The 17,827-nt window shown below is 41.4% G+C and overlaps 1 protein-coding gene across 3 annotated transcripts in view; it reads left to right on the top strand.

The window, feature by feature from the left end:
• The first annotated feature begins 3,566 nt into the window (after positions 1 to 3,566).
• TOM1L1 (target of myb1 like 1 membrane trafficking protein) overlaps positions 3,567 to 17,827 on the top strand; it is a 30,343-nt gene continuing 16,082 nt past the window's right edge. Inside the window, exons 1-3 of one of the 3 annotated variants that reach the window (XM_061377412.1) lie at positions 10,125 to 10,346; positions 10,499 to 10,583; positions 12,837 to 12,915. In XM_061377412.1, coding sequence (XP_061233396.1) covers positions 10,289 to 10,346; positions 10,499 to 10,583; positions 12,837 to 12,915 — 222 coding nt within the window. In that variant the 5' untranslated portion in view covers positions 10,125 to 10,288. Of the gene's footprint in view, positions 3,654 to 6,370; positions 6,454 to 10,033; positions 10,347 to 10,498; positions 10,584 to 12,836; positions 12,916 to 17,827 lie in introns of those variants that run through there. The other 2 variants (XM_061377413.1, XM_061377414.1) reach the window with 2 other exon arrangements.

Here is a 17,827-nt window from a genome sequence, read left to right as displayed (position 1 = left end):
ATTCCCTAATTTAGCACAGATCTCTTGTGTAACCTTGGGCAAATTCCTTATACCTAGATAAAAAGGGGGTTTACAGGCATCGAACAAAGTCTGAATCCTGACGATGCTCAGACAGACTACATGATGTGTAAGGAGAGCAAGGCTCATCGAATAGAATGCAAAATAAAAACCACAGTGGCCAAGTACTAAGGAGGCACTCTCAGCATCCTCACATAACTTCTATATTGTTTTAAGAAGCCAATTCTATGAAGTAAGGCATAATCCTGTGTATTTCCAATGAAAATCCTCTGGTACTGCTTGCATCAACAGCAGAGAACCTAGTGAGTGTGTACCTTACTACTCCTGAAGATAAGTGTGAATTAGGGGCCAAGCTATTCAGTTCAGTCATGACAAAAGACTTTGTGGGCAGGCACAGAAGTAAGATTTTCCAGTCTCTGGTCAAGCCACAGCTGAGAGCATGTTTCAAGCATCAGATCTCTGGAACTAGACATCAAAAGAGTGACTTCAGAGAGCATAATGACTCTAACATTTAATCTTTCTGTTGTTGCTTCACATCTTCAGTATGGAATTGGAAGCTAAGTGCTTTAAGAAGTATAAAGCATTCAGTTACTGTAGCAGTGGGGACCATATAAGTAGCTAAAATTAATAGATGCTGTCATTTATAATTGCTGAGAGTTTGAGCACCAGAGTGCACGGTAAGTGAGTTTGGTGGGCAGGTTTGAGCTCTTTAGAGTTACTAGTTTGGTCTCTGATCCATACAGGTAAAGCTGTCTGGGGAGCCATTGTATGGAGATGTGCCAGGCTATAAAGGTCTACCCTGCAGACAAGACTGCAGAATAGGCACTTTCAAAGCAGCAATGCAAGTACAGGGTGTAGCTGCTCTGTAAGCAAGTGGTCAAGCGAGCAGTGATGTCAGTGCCCTTTTTGTGGCTTTGTAGTCGATCAGGAAACCAGTTTCATGCTTCCCACCTGCAGGACATTGCCTTGTCAAATGATACCTCACCATGAACTGAAAAGTTATTTGCTGTCACTCTTGGTAGCATTTTCTCCAGCCTCATCTCCCCCTCTTTGCATTTGACGAAGGAGAGGTATTGATATGCACTATGACTGCTCAGGAACATTTTCTAACACAAAAGCTCACTTTGAGAGAACTGTGGCAATTTACAGTTGAGTTTACTGTCCTGATTTTGGCTGGGATAGAGTTAATTTTCTTCCTAGTAGCTGATGCAGTGCTGTGTATTGGCTTCAGTCTGAGGATCATGCTGATAACACACTGATGGTTTAGTGGTTGCTAAGTAGTACTTACTCTGAGTCAAGGACTTTTCGGTGTCCCATGCTCTGCCACTGAGGAGAGCACAAGGAGCTGGAAGGGAGCAGAGCCAGGACAGCTGATCTGAGTTAGCCAAAGGGATACTCCATACTGTAGAACATCATAGAAACTGGTGGGGAGTTCGCTGGGGGGTGCTGATTGCTGCTTGGGTCTGGCTGGGTACTGGTCAGCAATTGTGTTGTGCATCACTTGTGTTCCTTTGGGCTCACACAGCTGCGTGGTACTCAGTTGCCAGCTTGGAGTTAAACCGTAACAGTTACTTATTGCTGGAACTCAAAGCTCCTTTAAGCAGGACTGCTAAAAGACAGTGATTTGTCAGGTGCTAGCCAGAGCCCAGCATTGTCCTTAGTGATGAGGACAACCTGCACCAAACTATTGATAACCCCGGGCATAGAACAAAGGGTGTAAGAGAGAGCCCCAGCCATCTTAAAACAGGTCCTTCTGTACAAGACAAGCAGAAAAGGCAGAAACGGTTACTGCTCTGCAGCTGGCATATTTTTCTTATTCATTGTATTTGTGTTAAACTACATAAGGTCCCTACCAAAATCAGTGTGAACTTTGTTAGGCATTCCCTTTCTGTGTAATAGGGATTGTTCACACAGGGGGTTCCTCCCCAAACCGGTGGTCCCGAGCAGACATTTTCACCGTCCAGCACATGTGTAATGAGTCGCTCCTTTTTCCCTACAACCTCTGATACCTACTTCTACAGGCAATGCAAACACCCGTGTCCCTTCCTGTCCCTGCCAGGACTGTTTGGTGTTTAGCCAGAACAAACATGGACCATAACAGAGCAGGAACCAAGTTTAGGTTTGCTGTTTACTACCCTGGTTTCACAAAGACTGCTTCGTGCTGAAATTCAGCAGTGGTTTTCAAAAAGCATCAGTACCCAACCAAGGATTCTGATTCTTCCAAGCCGAGAGGTCAAAAGCACAGCTCAGCTCTGAATTTCATGGGTCTTTTCAAACAGAGTTCTGTGCACAATTTAGCAAACCGTGCTCACAAGATCAGAAATAGGGTGTGCACGTAAGTGAACATAATTGGAAGGAGAAATGTAGAAAAGATGGAAGAACTCTCACTCCTTTTCAGAACTAACCACATCAGTAAGCAGCAACAGACTTGGTGTAATGGTTTTGTATGGGAAGAGCTCTGGCATTGATCATGGGGGAAAAAGCAGTTCTTGGAGGCTCTTCCTCACAGCTGCCTTCACAACAAACAGTTCAAATAATTTTGATGCCCTTCTACTGCATTAAATGTTTCAGTGAAAAAACCCCGTGTTGCTGTCATTGGTGCGTCATTACCCAGCGATAGCTGTGGTGCAAATCCCCGTACGGACGAGCTGAAATTTCCAGTTTGCCTACAGGACACATGCTGTCTGTTAGACCGAGCACACGCAGCGCATCCAAAACTGCTCTCTGCTTTTAGAAACACCAGTGGGATTCCTGCGGTGTGTAAACTGTATCTTTTAGACATACTGAGAATTGTCTCACACAGCATTAAATCACTAGTAGCTGCATGGTCTTGCAAATGCCAGTGCTCCAGCTCCCTGGGTAAAATGTACTGCACAGGAATGTTTGCCATAAACATCAGTTTGGAGATGCAGCCAAAGCAGTGGGTATATTTTGCGGTTTACAGCTGTTCTGAACAGAGATTCAGACATTTTAACCTTAAGTTTCAGAGGAGCAACCAGCAATAGCTTTACCCTGCTCCATTCTGATACAGGGCACATACCTTCTGCAGTTGCTCTCCTTACTGAACTTAATTATGGTGAGCTCAGGCTCTGCAAGAAGTCACTGTACAACCAGGTTGGTTCATATACATGCTGCAAAACCCAGTGAACTGCAATGCAAAAGTCAGAGCCTGAACTCCATGAGAAATGTGTGTGACTCCCCTGCTTCACAGTACTTGAGGCTTAACATGACACAGAGGTGGCAGTGCCATAAATCTCCATTTAGGTAACATGTATTAACCTATTAGCATCAGCTGTGCAGCAGCCCCATTGGTCAGAGCATAGCAGTAACTAACCAGGCACAAATGTGGTGGAAGTAAAAGGAATCTGAATACTTTCTTCCTTAGAAGAGGGTTCAGTCCAAACACAGGCAGACGCTGTTTCTGTGTTCAGGTTGAGAAACTGGATTTACGTTTGCCTCCCTTAGCAACAGGGAAAGATATTCTTCAGCTTTCACTGAGTTCCAGCATTAAAATCTGCATTTATTTGTTTCTTCTATTAACTGGCAGGTATGGAGCTGATTCTTTCCGTTTAACAAGTTGGCAAAATCTTCTCCACTGACAGCAGCAAAATCACTGCCTTTCAAGTGGGTCTTTGGTGGGTCCCCATAGCTCTGTCTTCACTATTGGAAAGAGGTTCTCTTTGGGGTTTTTTAACTTCCAAGCTCTGAGGCAATTAGTGTGTGGTAAAATCTACAGCTGCTGGGAAGTTCTTCCAACAAAACACCTCTGATAATCAAATACTGATTTTTCAGTCAGAGCTGTTCCTGGGAATCTGGTTTCATTCAAACCCAGTTTCATTGAATTGTCAATGAAACCTAATGATTTTTTGGCTTTGAATCATTTTTTGATTGATTTGTATGAGAAATGTACTTTGAACTGGCCTTCTGTTAAGAAAAACACAAAAGCACTAAGAAAATCCTAGCATGGGCAAAACGCTTTGTCATTTCTTATATGACACTAACACATGAAAAAAGATTACAAAATGGCTCATTCTGAAGAGGATAGTACCATAAATTGTGCACTTATGTTCAGTTCAAACAAACAAAACAAACCACACAAACTCTGTAACATTTCCTTCCCTATTATCCTCTTTAATAACCAAAAGCCTACCACCTCTTTCCCCAGTTCAACTAAGAGCCTGTGTGCACCATCACCGTGGGTGATACTTGGATAAAGACTCCTGTGGAACAGCGTAACTGAAGGATAGCTCAAAATCACAGCACTGGCTGCTTCTTGCTTTCGTTAAAATGCTGTCCTTGGGTAGCTTTTCAGGCCATGCTTGGGTTTCCTGCAATGCATTTATTTGATGTGAGCTGACATTTTTCTAACCTGCTTTGTCAAGTGATTGAAGTTATTAGTAAAATTATTACATTTGTTGTCCCTTACAAGAGATAGATGAAGATTAGTCTTCGACGTCATGTTTTCTATATGCTCAGTTTAAGTAATGGTCATTACTGAGTAACCAATTAGTTCCATCCTTTACCTTGGCATAACTACCAACCTAAGGAAATACTCAATGTTCTTTTTAGAGGAAAAGGGAGTAAAATGTAGCAAAAGCCACAAATCAAATTAGGAACACAGATTTATAAGCTTCTTTAATTTTAAAAACTAGACTGAGCAAAATCTGTTGCTATTGTTATTTTTATCTGAGAAGTCACTCTGCGCTACAATATCCTACATAGTACTATGCACACTGCTCACTTCACTTTAAAACACCTAAAAATCCATGAGTCATTTGTTTAATCATTTCTGAGTTTTCATGCCAAGCACCTGCCTTTTAAGTTGCTGCAACCAACCTGAAACATCTGTCAATTTTTTCCCCATGAATTAATAATGTTGTAATTAAAATCCAGCAGAGAGCTCAGCTGAGACTCCTGGTTAATTAGGACAGGAGATAGCCATGTGAGCAGCATGGCATTACAGTAGTTGGAAAAGGTCTGGATTTGAACCAGGGCTCTGTGGGTGACACAGACTTACCAGTCCATAATTTAATGATGAAGCTTTGGGATATTTGTTCCAGTAGCCAGTATGGCTGTTTGTGGGCAGTCAAATATTGCTGAAAATATTTAATCAGATGCAGTGCCTGAAAACTATTTTCTTTAAATGTGTATTTTTAAAGGATCTGGTTTTAGTTGTTGCTATTCTCTAAATACTAAGAAAGTGAGAAAGAACAGTGCTGAACTAAGCTTTTGCTTAGAACTGTTTTGCACTTCAAGTGGAGTGTCACAAAGAGAAAAATTGCCTTCCTGATAAAGGCCATACCTGCTGCTAATGTGCAAGGATTCTGGTTTCTTCCAGGATTGCTTTCTGCGCTGATCATTGCAGTGGTGTCCAAATAATCAAGATTGTTCTTGGTACTGAAAGTTTCAGCTTGATTCAAGTTGATGAAGACTGATTCCTGCATCTTTTGAAAGAATCCTTATACCACAGACTTGATATGTAAGGATTTGGAGATTCTTCTTTTGCTTTATGTTTTAAAACAGCAGAGAGACCTATTTGTTGTTACACCACATTTCAGCACGCCTAGAAATGAAAACCTCATCACTTGTATTTTTTTAAACAAGTGTACCAATAGCCCAGAATTTTCCAAGGTTGTTCATTGAAGACAAAGGAAATTTGTATTGCAGCTGAGAGGGAGATATGAAAGATTTTTATCATGTACTTAGTAACTTGAAAACAAAACTAAACTAAGCTTGTAGCACAGTGATGTATATACCATATGTGACCTAGAAGTTCTGTGGTGTACCACAGATTAGAAAGTGTCATGGTAACTCAGGAGGCATTCCTGGTTTAATTGGACAACTGTGTTTTACAGCTGTCTAAAATTCACAAAGGATCTCCTACGAAATAAAGCTCTTTAAAGAGCTTCAATGGAGAGAGACATTTCATCAATTCATATATTCCTCATTGTCAGCTTAAATGTGACCCAGTTATTTGCCATCTTCCTTTGCAGACAAGATGATAGAAAAGTTCCCAATTTTTCATATGCTAGCTTGTTGTAAATCTGAATTACTGAGTTCATACCTTATTTTCCATTTTGAGCTTGCTCTTTATGCAGCAGTATATATATATATATATCAGCCATATCCCATTCATGAGAAAACTAGCTACAATTCCTGCCAGTTAAGATTCAGGCAGGTTTTTGATTTCTTCGTAAGTTTTCCTGTGAGATTCAAGCAGAAGATTCTGCCTTCAGTGGATAAGGTATATTTAATAATTAATCTCATACAGGAAAATTGAGTCAAGACTCACAGTATTCTGCAGTATAATAATGATTTCATGATTTCTTTATAAACCTGGAATCCATTGCAGGAAAATCTGTCTCTGGAGAGAAGCTGGGGGAAATGGATGATGCATCTTTGTCTCTGAGAAGGTGAACTTGAGAAAAGGCTTTGGTAAGTTCCCTAAATATACCACAAAACATTTATCTCCAGCTTTGCTCCAGGGAAAAAGGAGGATTGTTTCCTGAAAGGGAGGAGAAGCAGGAAAGCTTTTGGATTACCACTGCAGCATGAGGGTAGAATCCCAGAGTGAGGTAATGTTTAATATCTTACTTAAACACAAAAAAGTTAATAGATGTAAAATACTTGTTTCTGAAAGTCTTTACACTCAGCCATATGGAAAACAAGCACACGTGATTTTAGCTTCCAATCAGCTGTGGCTCCCATAGTGTGCTATTAAAAAGATGGTTTTTACTTGGAATTCTCAGTGTTTTAGAAGGGGGGAGAAATACAGATTTGTCCAAGTTTATGGGGAAGTCCCAAAGCAGTGACAGTGTGCTGAGGGTGTGTGCTCCAGGAAACAGAGCACAGAACTGAGACAACCTAACTGTCACCCCCTTGTCAACAGTCCTGAGAAACACCCCATTCCATAACCCTTTGAGAGCTTTGCATTGTCTATACAGCCATTATTTTTTAACATGTCAAATGACAAGAGAGCATTATAACTTTAAAGAGCTGCATCTGAAGCACACTGTGTATATGAGAAAAGCCAATATGGCTGATAGGGAATTGCCTTTTCATAAACCATCCTTAGCTTGGAGTAGCCACCGCAGAAAAACCGAGATTAGTTGAACCAGATTGCCCTCTGCAGGCCACAGGCACCTCCCTCCCTTTGCTAATACTCATTCCTCTTTTCTACACAGGCAAATTAAATACACTGTTAACACAACAGGGTTTGGATTTGTATTTTTTTTTCCAATAAATTAGTAATTAATTAAATAGATATTTGGGGACAGCTCACTATTCTGGGTCCCAAACAGTAATTTACTTTGCTCGAGTAGCTCCTCATTAGGTTTGCTATTATCTGAAGGCAATGCGCAAATGGAGATGATGCAGAAGGGATTTGATTTAGCCCTCTAGCTGTTTGTTCAAGTTGAGCTACCAGCACAGGCCATAACCAGCATATGGTCTAATGAGCTACAGTGAGAATCCCGCAGATCCTGTCTTTGTTGTACTGGATAACAAGGGAGAATCACACTAAAATGGACTACTTCTCACCTGGTAAAGATTGTGAGAGTAAATACAGATCCTGGGAGATGGGAGGAGGCAGTACTTTACAACTCCTCACCTAATCTCTGCTGAATAATGATCTTTTAGAATCTCTCTGTTTTTAAACTAAACCTGAAGTCATGACCATGGTTTATGATTTTCATTTAACAAATAACAGCAGGTATAAGTCAATATCATAAATCAGTTTATGAACATGACAGCTGTTTAAGTATTTCACTCAATGTATTATGTGTGTGTGATTCCTTGAAAATAGGATTGAAGACTAAATAAGGTAAAGGTGTGATTTTTAAAAATCTAAATTACTGATATGTAACTCTGAGCTCTATAACTTGCAGAACTAGATTGAAAAAATCTCTGCATTGCTATCATAATTAGGGATATGATTTTATATTTGTAACTGACATAGCAACATCAACAAAATCTCTAGTACAAATAAAAGTACATTGACAAGCTTGCCTATGTTGGCATAATACATGTTAGCTCAAGAGGCGGGCATAAATTATGCCACTAAACATTTCTGTCTCAAAACATTTTGCAAAGAGAAATTATTTACCATCTTCCTTCTTTCTTTTTATAACACATTCTGTGTGCTTGCAAAAAGACAGCAAATGTCCTTTACTAGTAATAATTAAGTATAATACTATATCTGTAATAACAGTAGAATTGCAAGGACTCTCCTGGGACTCTTTGACCCCCAACTCATAAATACCAAGGACTCCAGGGAAAAGCTGAAGAGTCAAGCAGGCGTGTTTCAAGCAGAACCTGAAACTCTCTAGCAGTTAACAGATCTAGACTAGTAGCTGATTTCAGTGAGTAACTTTATTCAGTAAATTCCAGTGAAACAAACAGGCTTCATCAGATATTTTTTTTTCCTCTTAGTAGCTCAATAAAGTATGCTGTCTGGAACAAGTTCTGACTCACACTGCAGGGTTAACAAGGGCTAATTTAAATAGGCCAGTATTTTCAGTTTTGGTGGTAAAGAGCAAATGAGATAAATACCAAAAAATTTAGAGGATGTCTTTCAAAATTCTGCAACTGAGAATAAGCAAACTCCTGTTTTGACAGATGATGTCTGGCTTATAACCAGATGACGAGTGTCAGAAGTAGGGAAAATTGAGATACATTCCTTAGAATGGAACCTCACCAAGGTCTGTGATGAACTGACTATAGAAAGAGTAAGTCTCAGCTCCTACATTCATTGTACATAATCAACTTGCCAAAAAGTTCTTGTAACAACTTGCTTTTGTAGAGATACTGCAAGAACACAAGCATGTTCTTTTCCAGCCTCTCTGTTAAAGCCATCCAGTAGATGGGGCCATGGAGTTATACAAAATGCAGAAGAAAGTAAAACGAGTTTATCCCAAGAACTCCTTCCGTAATCAGTGCAAATAGAGCTTTGTTAATTCATGAAATTCTAACGTCAGGCAAATAATTTATTTGGTTATATCATGTTCTGACTGTATAACTGATTAAGCTGCATGTAAATGCTAGTTAATATGATTCCACATGTTTGATACTGAAATAATTACAACTCTCAGTCAACACAAATTACAGCTGAGGTTTTAATTCTCATTCATGCCACATTCATTCCCAAGTATTGTACAGGCCTGAGATACAGTCAGACATGAGATGAACTGACACAATGGAAGGCATTGATAGTAATTGTAGCAAGAGAGTCCCACATGTGGAAGCGCGTATGTGGTGAGAGGAATGTGTTAGTGGTTCCTGCAGAATACAAAGGATGACTTTATGACTGTAACTTACACGCGCTGTTGGTGGTTGGTTTGTTTGTTTGTTTTTTCCCTGCTTCTTTGAGATCTGTGCATCTGTTCCTGTTAAATCCTGTTAAACAGAAAAGGACGCATGGGTTTGAGAAAACACGTATGAACGCTGCAGGAGCAGTGGGCAGTCTCAGTGATTTCACGGCAGGGGATGCTGAAGTCTGAAATGTGCTTGCTGTATGGTGTAGCCGAAGTTGCCACCCTGTGTTTGCAGCTGTTTTAAAATGAATGAATGATATGCAATCAATTTAACCGGCAAATTGCATCAGGTATGAGTTTACAAGCGCACATTCTATTTTGCTGCACTTGAAAACCTGATGTTTTTATGGTTTTGTACCTTAAGATCTTCACAGCTGTATAAAGTTGATCCTTTAAGTCACTTATGCTATAAAAAGTTGTTCAAAACACCTGTAAAGACAGAATTACCATCACTCTTCTGTGCCACGGAGCAGGTCTGTGCGTGAGTGCCGCACGGGTGGTGTTTTTCCTTTTTCTGTTGCTGTTAACATCGGTTTCCAAGCCACAGGCGCCAGCAGGAGCCCTGGGTCGGTCCGACCCGGGTGTTCCCGAGGTTTGCTTTACAGCATGGCCGGGTTCCCGTGCCTTCAGCTGTCCGGTACCATCCGGAGCTGCTCGGGGGTCCCAACACCGCCCGAGGAGGGGGCCGTGAGGGGCCGGGGCTCGGGCCGGGTCAGCAGCGGCCTCTCGATGCGGTGCGCAGCAGAGCCAGCGCGGCCTCGCAGTGCCGCGGGGCAGAGCCCGTACGGTGCTGCCTGCCCGGCCCGCACGTGATCACCAACGAGGAGCCGCGACGGCACCTGGAGGCGGCCCCGCCCCGGTCCCAGGAAGGGAGCGGCCGGATCCGGAGGGACGGGACGGGGCGAGACGGGACGGGGCTGCCGCCCCTCAGAGGCCGCGCGACTCCGGCAGCAGCGGGCATGGCTTTCGGGAAGGCTCCGAAGGACCCTTTCGGCACCGCCGTGGGCAGCCTGGTCGGTGAGTACCGAGGGGCCTCCGCAGTCCGCCTGAGGGGAACAGGGGGGCGCCATTTCCCCCCTGTCGCTGGCCCCGGCCGTGGGGGGTGCGGCGGTTCGGAGCGTCCCCGCGCCTCCCGTCCGGCTGAACGGCGGCTCCCTTTGGCCTTTCAGACCGGGCGACGCTTGGATCGCTGCAGACGGAGGACTGGGGGCAGTTCATGCACATCTGCGACGTGATCAACGCGACGGAGGAGGGGTGAGCATTGCGGGGGGCACTGGGCCGGGGGGCGGCTCAATGTCAGAGCTTCTGCTGCAGCCCCCTTACCTGCAGGGCTGAGAACAGCCGGGTTTCGTCTCGGAGGTAGCACCGGCATTGCTCGAGGGCAGGTCAGAATCGAGCAGGCGGCTTACAATGTGTGTATAAAGTTACCCCAGACAAAGTAGCAGCAGGGAGCAAGTACCTTTGATTCCTAGAGGAAGAGTTTTGTCTGTTTCAGTGTCTCTTGCTCAGCTATCGGGACTTGTAGATTAGGTGTGTGGGCTGTTCCCCGTAGCCAGGCGGTAGAGAAAGGTGGTAACATAGGTTTCTCACCCGAGTCTGATGTATTTTGTGTAACCTGTATTGTTTGTCAGGCAAAACGGGTGTCCTTGTGCTCTGCAAAACCCAGCCTGAAAAAAGACCTTGAGCATTTGGTTGCTTATAATGCTGTTTAAAGCTTCATGCTTCTAACTTTATCAGAGTTCCCCACTGTGAAGTGTCTCAGCCAGCCTCTGTCACAGCAGGAGCAAAGCTAAGGCTGGGGTTTTGTTCAGTGGGATCCATTGTACCAAGGTGTGTACCCAGGGCAACCGGGACATAGGTGGTCTCCTGCACTGAACAGCCACATTCTGGTTTACTCAGCCACTTGCTGCTTTGTGCTTCCCTGTTCTTACCTGTAGAAGGAAATCTGTTCTCATGTAAGATGTGCTTTAGTGGTGCATTGCGAGAACTTCCTGCTATCAGTGGCATATTTTAACACCAACTGGAAAACTTGCTTCAGAAGGGTGAGCTGTGCCTAAGTTTCTACACAGGTGGGTTTTGGTGGTTTTATATCAGCTTTTCCTTTCATTTTTTTTTGGATCCCACACTCTCACCCATGGCTCTTAGAGCTTGGAAGGTAAATAACTCTCCTCTGGTCATTGCCATAAGTAACAGCACACTTTGACCCTCAGTGTTAGTTTCTATGTGGAGTTTCTATGCAGCCAAGCTTTTTATTAAACATTTCCTTATGTGCACAGCTTATGCTTACAGAGGAACTCCTTATAACTTCCTCCTAGGCAACTACTAGTCGCAGTCTGTAACAGGGTACGAAGAACAGCAGAACTGCTGTATCTAATTAGGCAAATGGTTTTTTTAATACAGTATCCAACTCCTGACCAGATGCTCCAGATGCTTCAGTGAGAGAGGCAAAGAAGCAGGAGTGGAATAATAGTAGTTCAGCTTTCTGCAGGGGAAGTTTTCTTCTCTGCTCTCATGTTCCCATCCAGCTCTTGATGCCCTACTGATATGGCTGGGTATGACACAGAATTAAGAAAAACAGATATATCGCTGGTTTTATCTGATGAAGTTAAACAACATTTCAAACTGAAAAAATGCAGTAATACCCATTTAATTTTATTTGCTTTGAAATATTTTCAACAAAGATTTCTTTTTTTTCTTATTGAAATACGGTGGTTGTGCCTATTGCTCTGTCTTAGATTCTGGAGTGATCCTAAAGAGACTTTAGGACATCTTGTTTTTGTTGATCATGAGCTGGCCTTAATAATTCTACAGTATAGATAGCCCATATTAATTAGGCAAAACTGTTTTCCACGTGTGATAAGCTTGATACCATCTTCCACCCTTTTCCTCCTACATAGATAGCTTAAAGATATGGGGTGTATATATATAGACATCAGAATGACTGGGCTAGAAATGCCACTATCTTTGAGGTGGAATGGGTTGTCCATCCGTACATGGTAATTACTCAGATGAGTTAAAAGCATCCTGCAATTATAAGGTTGGAGTTAGCCAAGACACCCCTACTCCTGACAGCACTCCCAGGAGAGTATTTTTTAATTGCATCATAGATGAAAAATAGGTACCAGTCAACTCTTGATACAGTTGGCAATTGTTATTCCCTTTCATAGCAATAAAAGCTGGAAAAGTAAATCTGTTGCAAAACAGTGAAATAATATAATTTTGGAGGAGACTTTTCAGAGGAGAATAACTTAATTTCTCTGCACAAGTCTCTGGAGTAATGCAGAGTTTGCAGTAACAAACCTGATTCACTGCTTTGCTACTTTAGCTCAATGGTGAAGTGATTTTGCTTGCATCAGTGGGATAATTGCTCTAGTTTTATGTGGGTGTAAAATCAGGGATGAATTTGGTCTTGTACCTCTGGCCCGTATTTTTGGCTCTGGGATGAAGTTATGAACTAGAAAAGCAGTCTGACTTCACTGGTAACTTTTTCTACTTAATTTGTCACAGGCCTAAAGATGCAGTTAAAGCACTAAAGAAAAAGCTTTCAAAAAACTGTAACCATAAGGAGATCAGGCTTACCCTGTCTGTAAGTACAGCTGTATTTATATTAATTAGATACTAAGAAGGCAAACGTTTTAAACGATAAGGTGGCATGCAAATTATCACTGACACAACTCCCCAGGATGTTTTCTGTCTTTGTTGTTTGTGTGTGCAGCACTACCACAGTGCAGATTAGATGGTCTGTTGGCATTCCAGAGATGATACAAATTCGCGGATTTATTGTTCCATTTGGGGGGAGTATGGGGGTGTGTTAACTTTTTAAAACTACATAAAAGTACTATAGTTCTTATTTACTCCAGTGGCTGTCCCTCTGTGCGTGCCCCACCTGTTTGTGAAAGATACGGAGGCTGAGTTATTGCATAGAAGCTTCATTTGGCCGTTCTATTGCTCTCCTTGTGGTACTGATCCTAGTTAGGCTGAGCAAGGTATGCAGTATGGCACATCCCACATGGAACGTGCAGTACCTGTTTTGTAAAGGTGTTATCACATATGAATGAGAAATTTGAATGAAAGGGTAGCAGTGGTGAGTTAAGCAAGGGAGCAAGACTCAGGGTAAGCCACTTAAGAGTCAAATGTTATGACTAAAGGTTAGCATAGCTAGGAATATCCTCACTTGAGATAACCTGGCCTCCAAAATCTGGCAGTGTTTCTGAACTATCTGAGAGTTTGAGGAATTGTGATTTCAACATAAAATTTAGTGGAGCATGTTCACACTGTTCTGTTTTCCACTGCACTGATAATGTAGGCAGCAGCAGGAAGTTCCTAACGCTGTCCGAAGTCCAGAGTTCCGAACCTGAATTACTTCTGACTAACAGTAGTGCAACTGTCAGAAGAACCATACCATTCATGTTTTAAGTTGTTGAGGATTTGCCTTTCATTATTTGTCTAGAAGTGTTTTCTTCGCCATTTCCTTTTTTGAGGTAGTAGAGGCTTGTCTGCATTGCACTTAATAGTATTACTCATGAGTTTGGTATTTGTTGTGCAAAATCATTGTCTGTATCAATATGTGCTGCAAAGTGATTAAGGAAGATAGATGATTGGTAGTGTCAAATTGTAGGTCGCTTAGCGATTGCCCAAGTGTCTCCTGACAAGTTAGAGGTGCAGATAAATGTGTTAAACATACCTATGTATATCTTCAGCTCATTCCATTTCCTCACTTCTTTCCTGGCTTCCTCCTCCACTGTCTCATGAGTCACCTTTTTGTATGCTCTATGTGTTTGCATAACAGAAACACTCGGTTTCCGCTGTAATTGTAATCCCTGTATCAGATCTTCTTTCTTTCTCCTACCGTCTTTGTGCACCTTGGTCCTTCTCTGAACATCTGAAGCAGTCAACTGGAGTTATAATAACCCAGTGTTTACATTTAAGAGCCTTGCTTTGATTATTTACTCTGCCGATATGCCCAAGGTGACATTATAGATTAGCTTTTAAGAGCATAGAAGGGGTAGAAGGGTCTTGTTTCAGGTGTATACAACAAAGAACTTTCTCAACCTGGACGCTCACTGTATTTACTTGCAGATGGGAATGTGTACCAGGTTACAGTTGTGCTTGTAGTTCATCACTTTCTCACAGTCTCTTTACCATTTCATGCCTCTTTCTCCATGTCCTCACCCACTCACTTGTACGCATGTAACTGCCTCCCGGGCAAACCCATCCTTTTGGCTCAGCTTCTGTTTTCTGACTGCAGGTTTCTTCTCCCTGAGTTCCTTGATTCTTTTATTAGTAAGTGCCAGATTTTCTTCTCTTTCTTCATGCTTTTTGTTCTTGTGGAATATCTTCCATCCTTTGCCTCTCCTTCTGCCCCTGTCTCTTTTTTCTTGTTATCTATCACTACTGACATTAGTCTAGCATGTGTAAAAGCTCCATTTTGATAACCTCATTGCTGACTATGTGTGACTTTTAACTCCTTTGTTCTCAAATCAGTCTTCCTTTGTGCTGTATCTCCTGGGTTTATGTTCTTGATTGCCTTAATGAAACTGTTACTGTTTCCCATTTTTAAATGCTTAGATTTGAATAGCAAATCATTGCAAATGGAGAAACAGGCATAGTTTTCAATTCCTAAAACACACATACACATTCTTGCAACACTTACCTCTTAACATTGTTTTTCTCCCAAATTCCTAAAAAATAAGGGCTCTTTTCTTTGATGAACTGTAAGTTATCACTTCTATTTCCCAGAGTAAATGTGGTGGTCCTGCTCTTGAGACTGTACACAAAATTGTCTCTCTTACCTGCATTAGATACAACTAAGAAGGCACCAGATCTGCAAATTGCTTTTAATTTGAAATGTACTTTGATCCACTTTTATTTACTCAACCTTGGTATTCTGGAATTTAATCTTTCTAATGAAACTGCTTACGGAGCTTATTCCCAAAGAATACACATGGAGTGAAATGTGAAAGTGTTCATCTGAAGTAGCACCGCTGCACGTGTTAGCCCTGATTCTGTCATTGAGAGATGTTAAATCTCAACAGTATCTTCCTCCTCCTGGCTCACAGGTGTTGATTTATTTACTTGGAGGAAGAAGGATGAGTGCCAGCTGTATAAGGTGTTGGCTATAGCTTGACTTCATGTACTTTGATCTGCTGAAGCACAACCTGGTGCTTGTGAAGTCACATGGATAGAGGTGTATGTGTGTCAGCCCATGAAGTTGCTTCATGCACAGTTTGATAAAGCCAAGAAATCAGGCTTGGCAGTGGTGATTTTGCAATCAGAGCGAAGAGGATTAGAGCTTCTAAGCAGGAATCCAACAAAGCATGTATGTGTTATTTGACTTCTTATTGCTAATACACTTCGGATACGTAAACTCTGTTTATGCAGTGAATGCTGATATACCTGTTCAGTTGTCTCTGTAGATCTCCCTTGAGTTTGTAGAGCATTTTTGCTCTGATACCTTTAAGGTCTTAGGAGCTGAAGAGCACATGGGGAAATAGTTTATCAAATGTGTCCCTCTCTGAACTTGTGTCCACACATAGTAAGCGGTAGATGGAAATTTAAGGTGAAGTTATTGCTTCACTTTGCATTGTTGCAAAATTTGTTAGAGGAATTCCTTGGTTAGACTTAATGGAGTTTGGCTGTTCTTTTATTTTGCCTTGACAAAAAAAAAAAAATCCTATTTTTGATTTTAATATTCTGTAAGTTTTCAGATGCAAAAAAATGTTAGCATGGCAAATGTGGTCTTCAGATTTTCCTTTGTTTAATTAACATGTCACAAAGCAGAGGCTCTAAAAAACAAAAGCATGAGAGCACCCTTCAGCTCCTCTATCAAAAAGTCCCAGTCAATTTTATTGCACTTTATGGTATATATGAGCAAAGAGGAAAAGAAAAGGATATTGAGTGGGAGCAAAATAAATCCATATTTCAGTGTTAAATATATATATATATTTACATATGCGTATACAAAATCCGCAAAATTCAAGAGTTCTGGAAAGCATACTTTAAATGCAGAATCTTGGTAAAATCTACATAGCCACTACACTGTAGCTGATGAATGGCAGCTGAAAAAGCTGCTTGTACAGGTTTATTTTAAATTCTGGCACTTGGAAATGGTGTCTCTGGGTAGCCATCACTATATGTTTAGTAGAGTGTAATCCTGGAGATGCATTAATGACTTGTTCACACTGAGTCAGAAAAACAAAGAAGCAAACTCTCCATCTATGATTTCTTGCACTCAGTTAGGTCTGAGAAATACCCATCACAAACTACATCTGTTCATTGCAACTTTATGGACAGCTCTTGGCTGCTTTAGATGGGCAGTCCTGCTGATTTCTGAGTGAGTTCTCTATCGATAAGGAATGTAGCTTTCTGTTATACCCACCAACTTCTTCCCATCTTGTTTCTGCCTGTTTGTCTTCACCTCTGTTCAGATGCCTTTTATCACTTTAATTCTGTATTGCTGTCAGGTGAACCAGAGGGCTTTTACTGCAGTTTGACCCCGTTTTAGCTCAGTGCAGATCTCTCAGCTGGACATCTGCTATCAGCTAGTCTGGAACATAGCAGCTCTGTCACTTCAAACAGTTCTTTGGTCCTGCCAGTCATTTGCTCTTCAGCCATTAATGGTTTGGTTGAAGTTAATTTGCCAGTTCTATTATTAAAACATGTTTCTATTGAGATACCAGTGTGCAATGTGAAACAGTGGTTGACTTGGCCACCTTGGATCTATTCATTCCAATGGGACTGCTTGAGAACTACTTGCAACAATAAATAACTATATTGAAATTCTAATGAAAGGTGTTATTAGCACAAAAGTGGCTTGTTCATGAATAGTCCAGTTAAAAATAATTGAGTTAAATTCTTTTTTTTACACCAGCTTAGTTTCACTCTGAGCGACTGGGCTGGACTGGCATAATTGAGGGGAGGATCTAGCCCATAGTTCAGTACTTTCATTCAAAGTAAATACGAGTAACATACTAGATTTCCCGTGTACTGGATTGAAAACGTTTTACACAGACCACCTTTGAAGTGCTGCACAAGCAAATGGCTTGGCTTATTAGCATATGTTTCATGTACTCTTTCAAATGAAAAATAATGATTCGAGCCAGGAATTTTTTGTAATTATCTCTCAGTTAGTTGGTTTTTTGCACAGCAGTCTGCCAGCATCTCTTTGTTCTACCCTGTTTTCGTTTCAGCAATTTATTTTCTTCTGGTCTTAAACCTGTTTTCCCATAAGTTCCTGATCACGCTGGGAGAAAAATCCCCAAATCCTGAGGCTAGAAAATGAGTTACTAAAATTATTTTGACTTAGTCAAATATAGTCTGCTCTGAACAGGAGAGTATATTTAACCTACTCTTATCAAGATTACAGTAGTGTCCCTTGAAACCTGTGTATCCTTTTGAGAATATAATCTGCTTGTTGCATGATTCAAGGGAAGTTTTGTCTTGCATTTGCAACCTTTTGTTAATTTCAACCCTTTGCTTTCACCTTTCTATCCTCCCTC

The sequence above is a fragment of the Neopsephotus bourkii genome, unplaced genomic scaffold (assembly GCF_033783945.1).
Source record: "Neopsephotus bourkii isolate Nb327-2 ecotype Australia unplaced genomic scaffold, CSIRO-AGI_Nbou_v1 NB_1749, whole genome shotgun sequence".
Classification (NCBI taxonomy): Eukaryota; Metazoa; Chordata; class Aves; order Psittaciformes; family Psittacidae; genus Neopsephotus; species Neopsephotus bourkii.
This window is presented reverse-complemented; position numbering and strand designations above follow the sequence as displayed.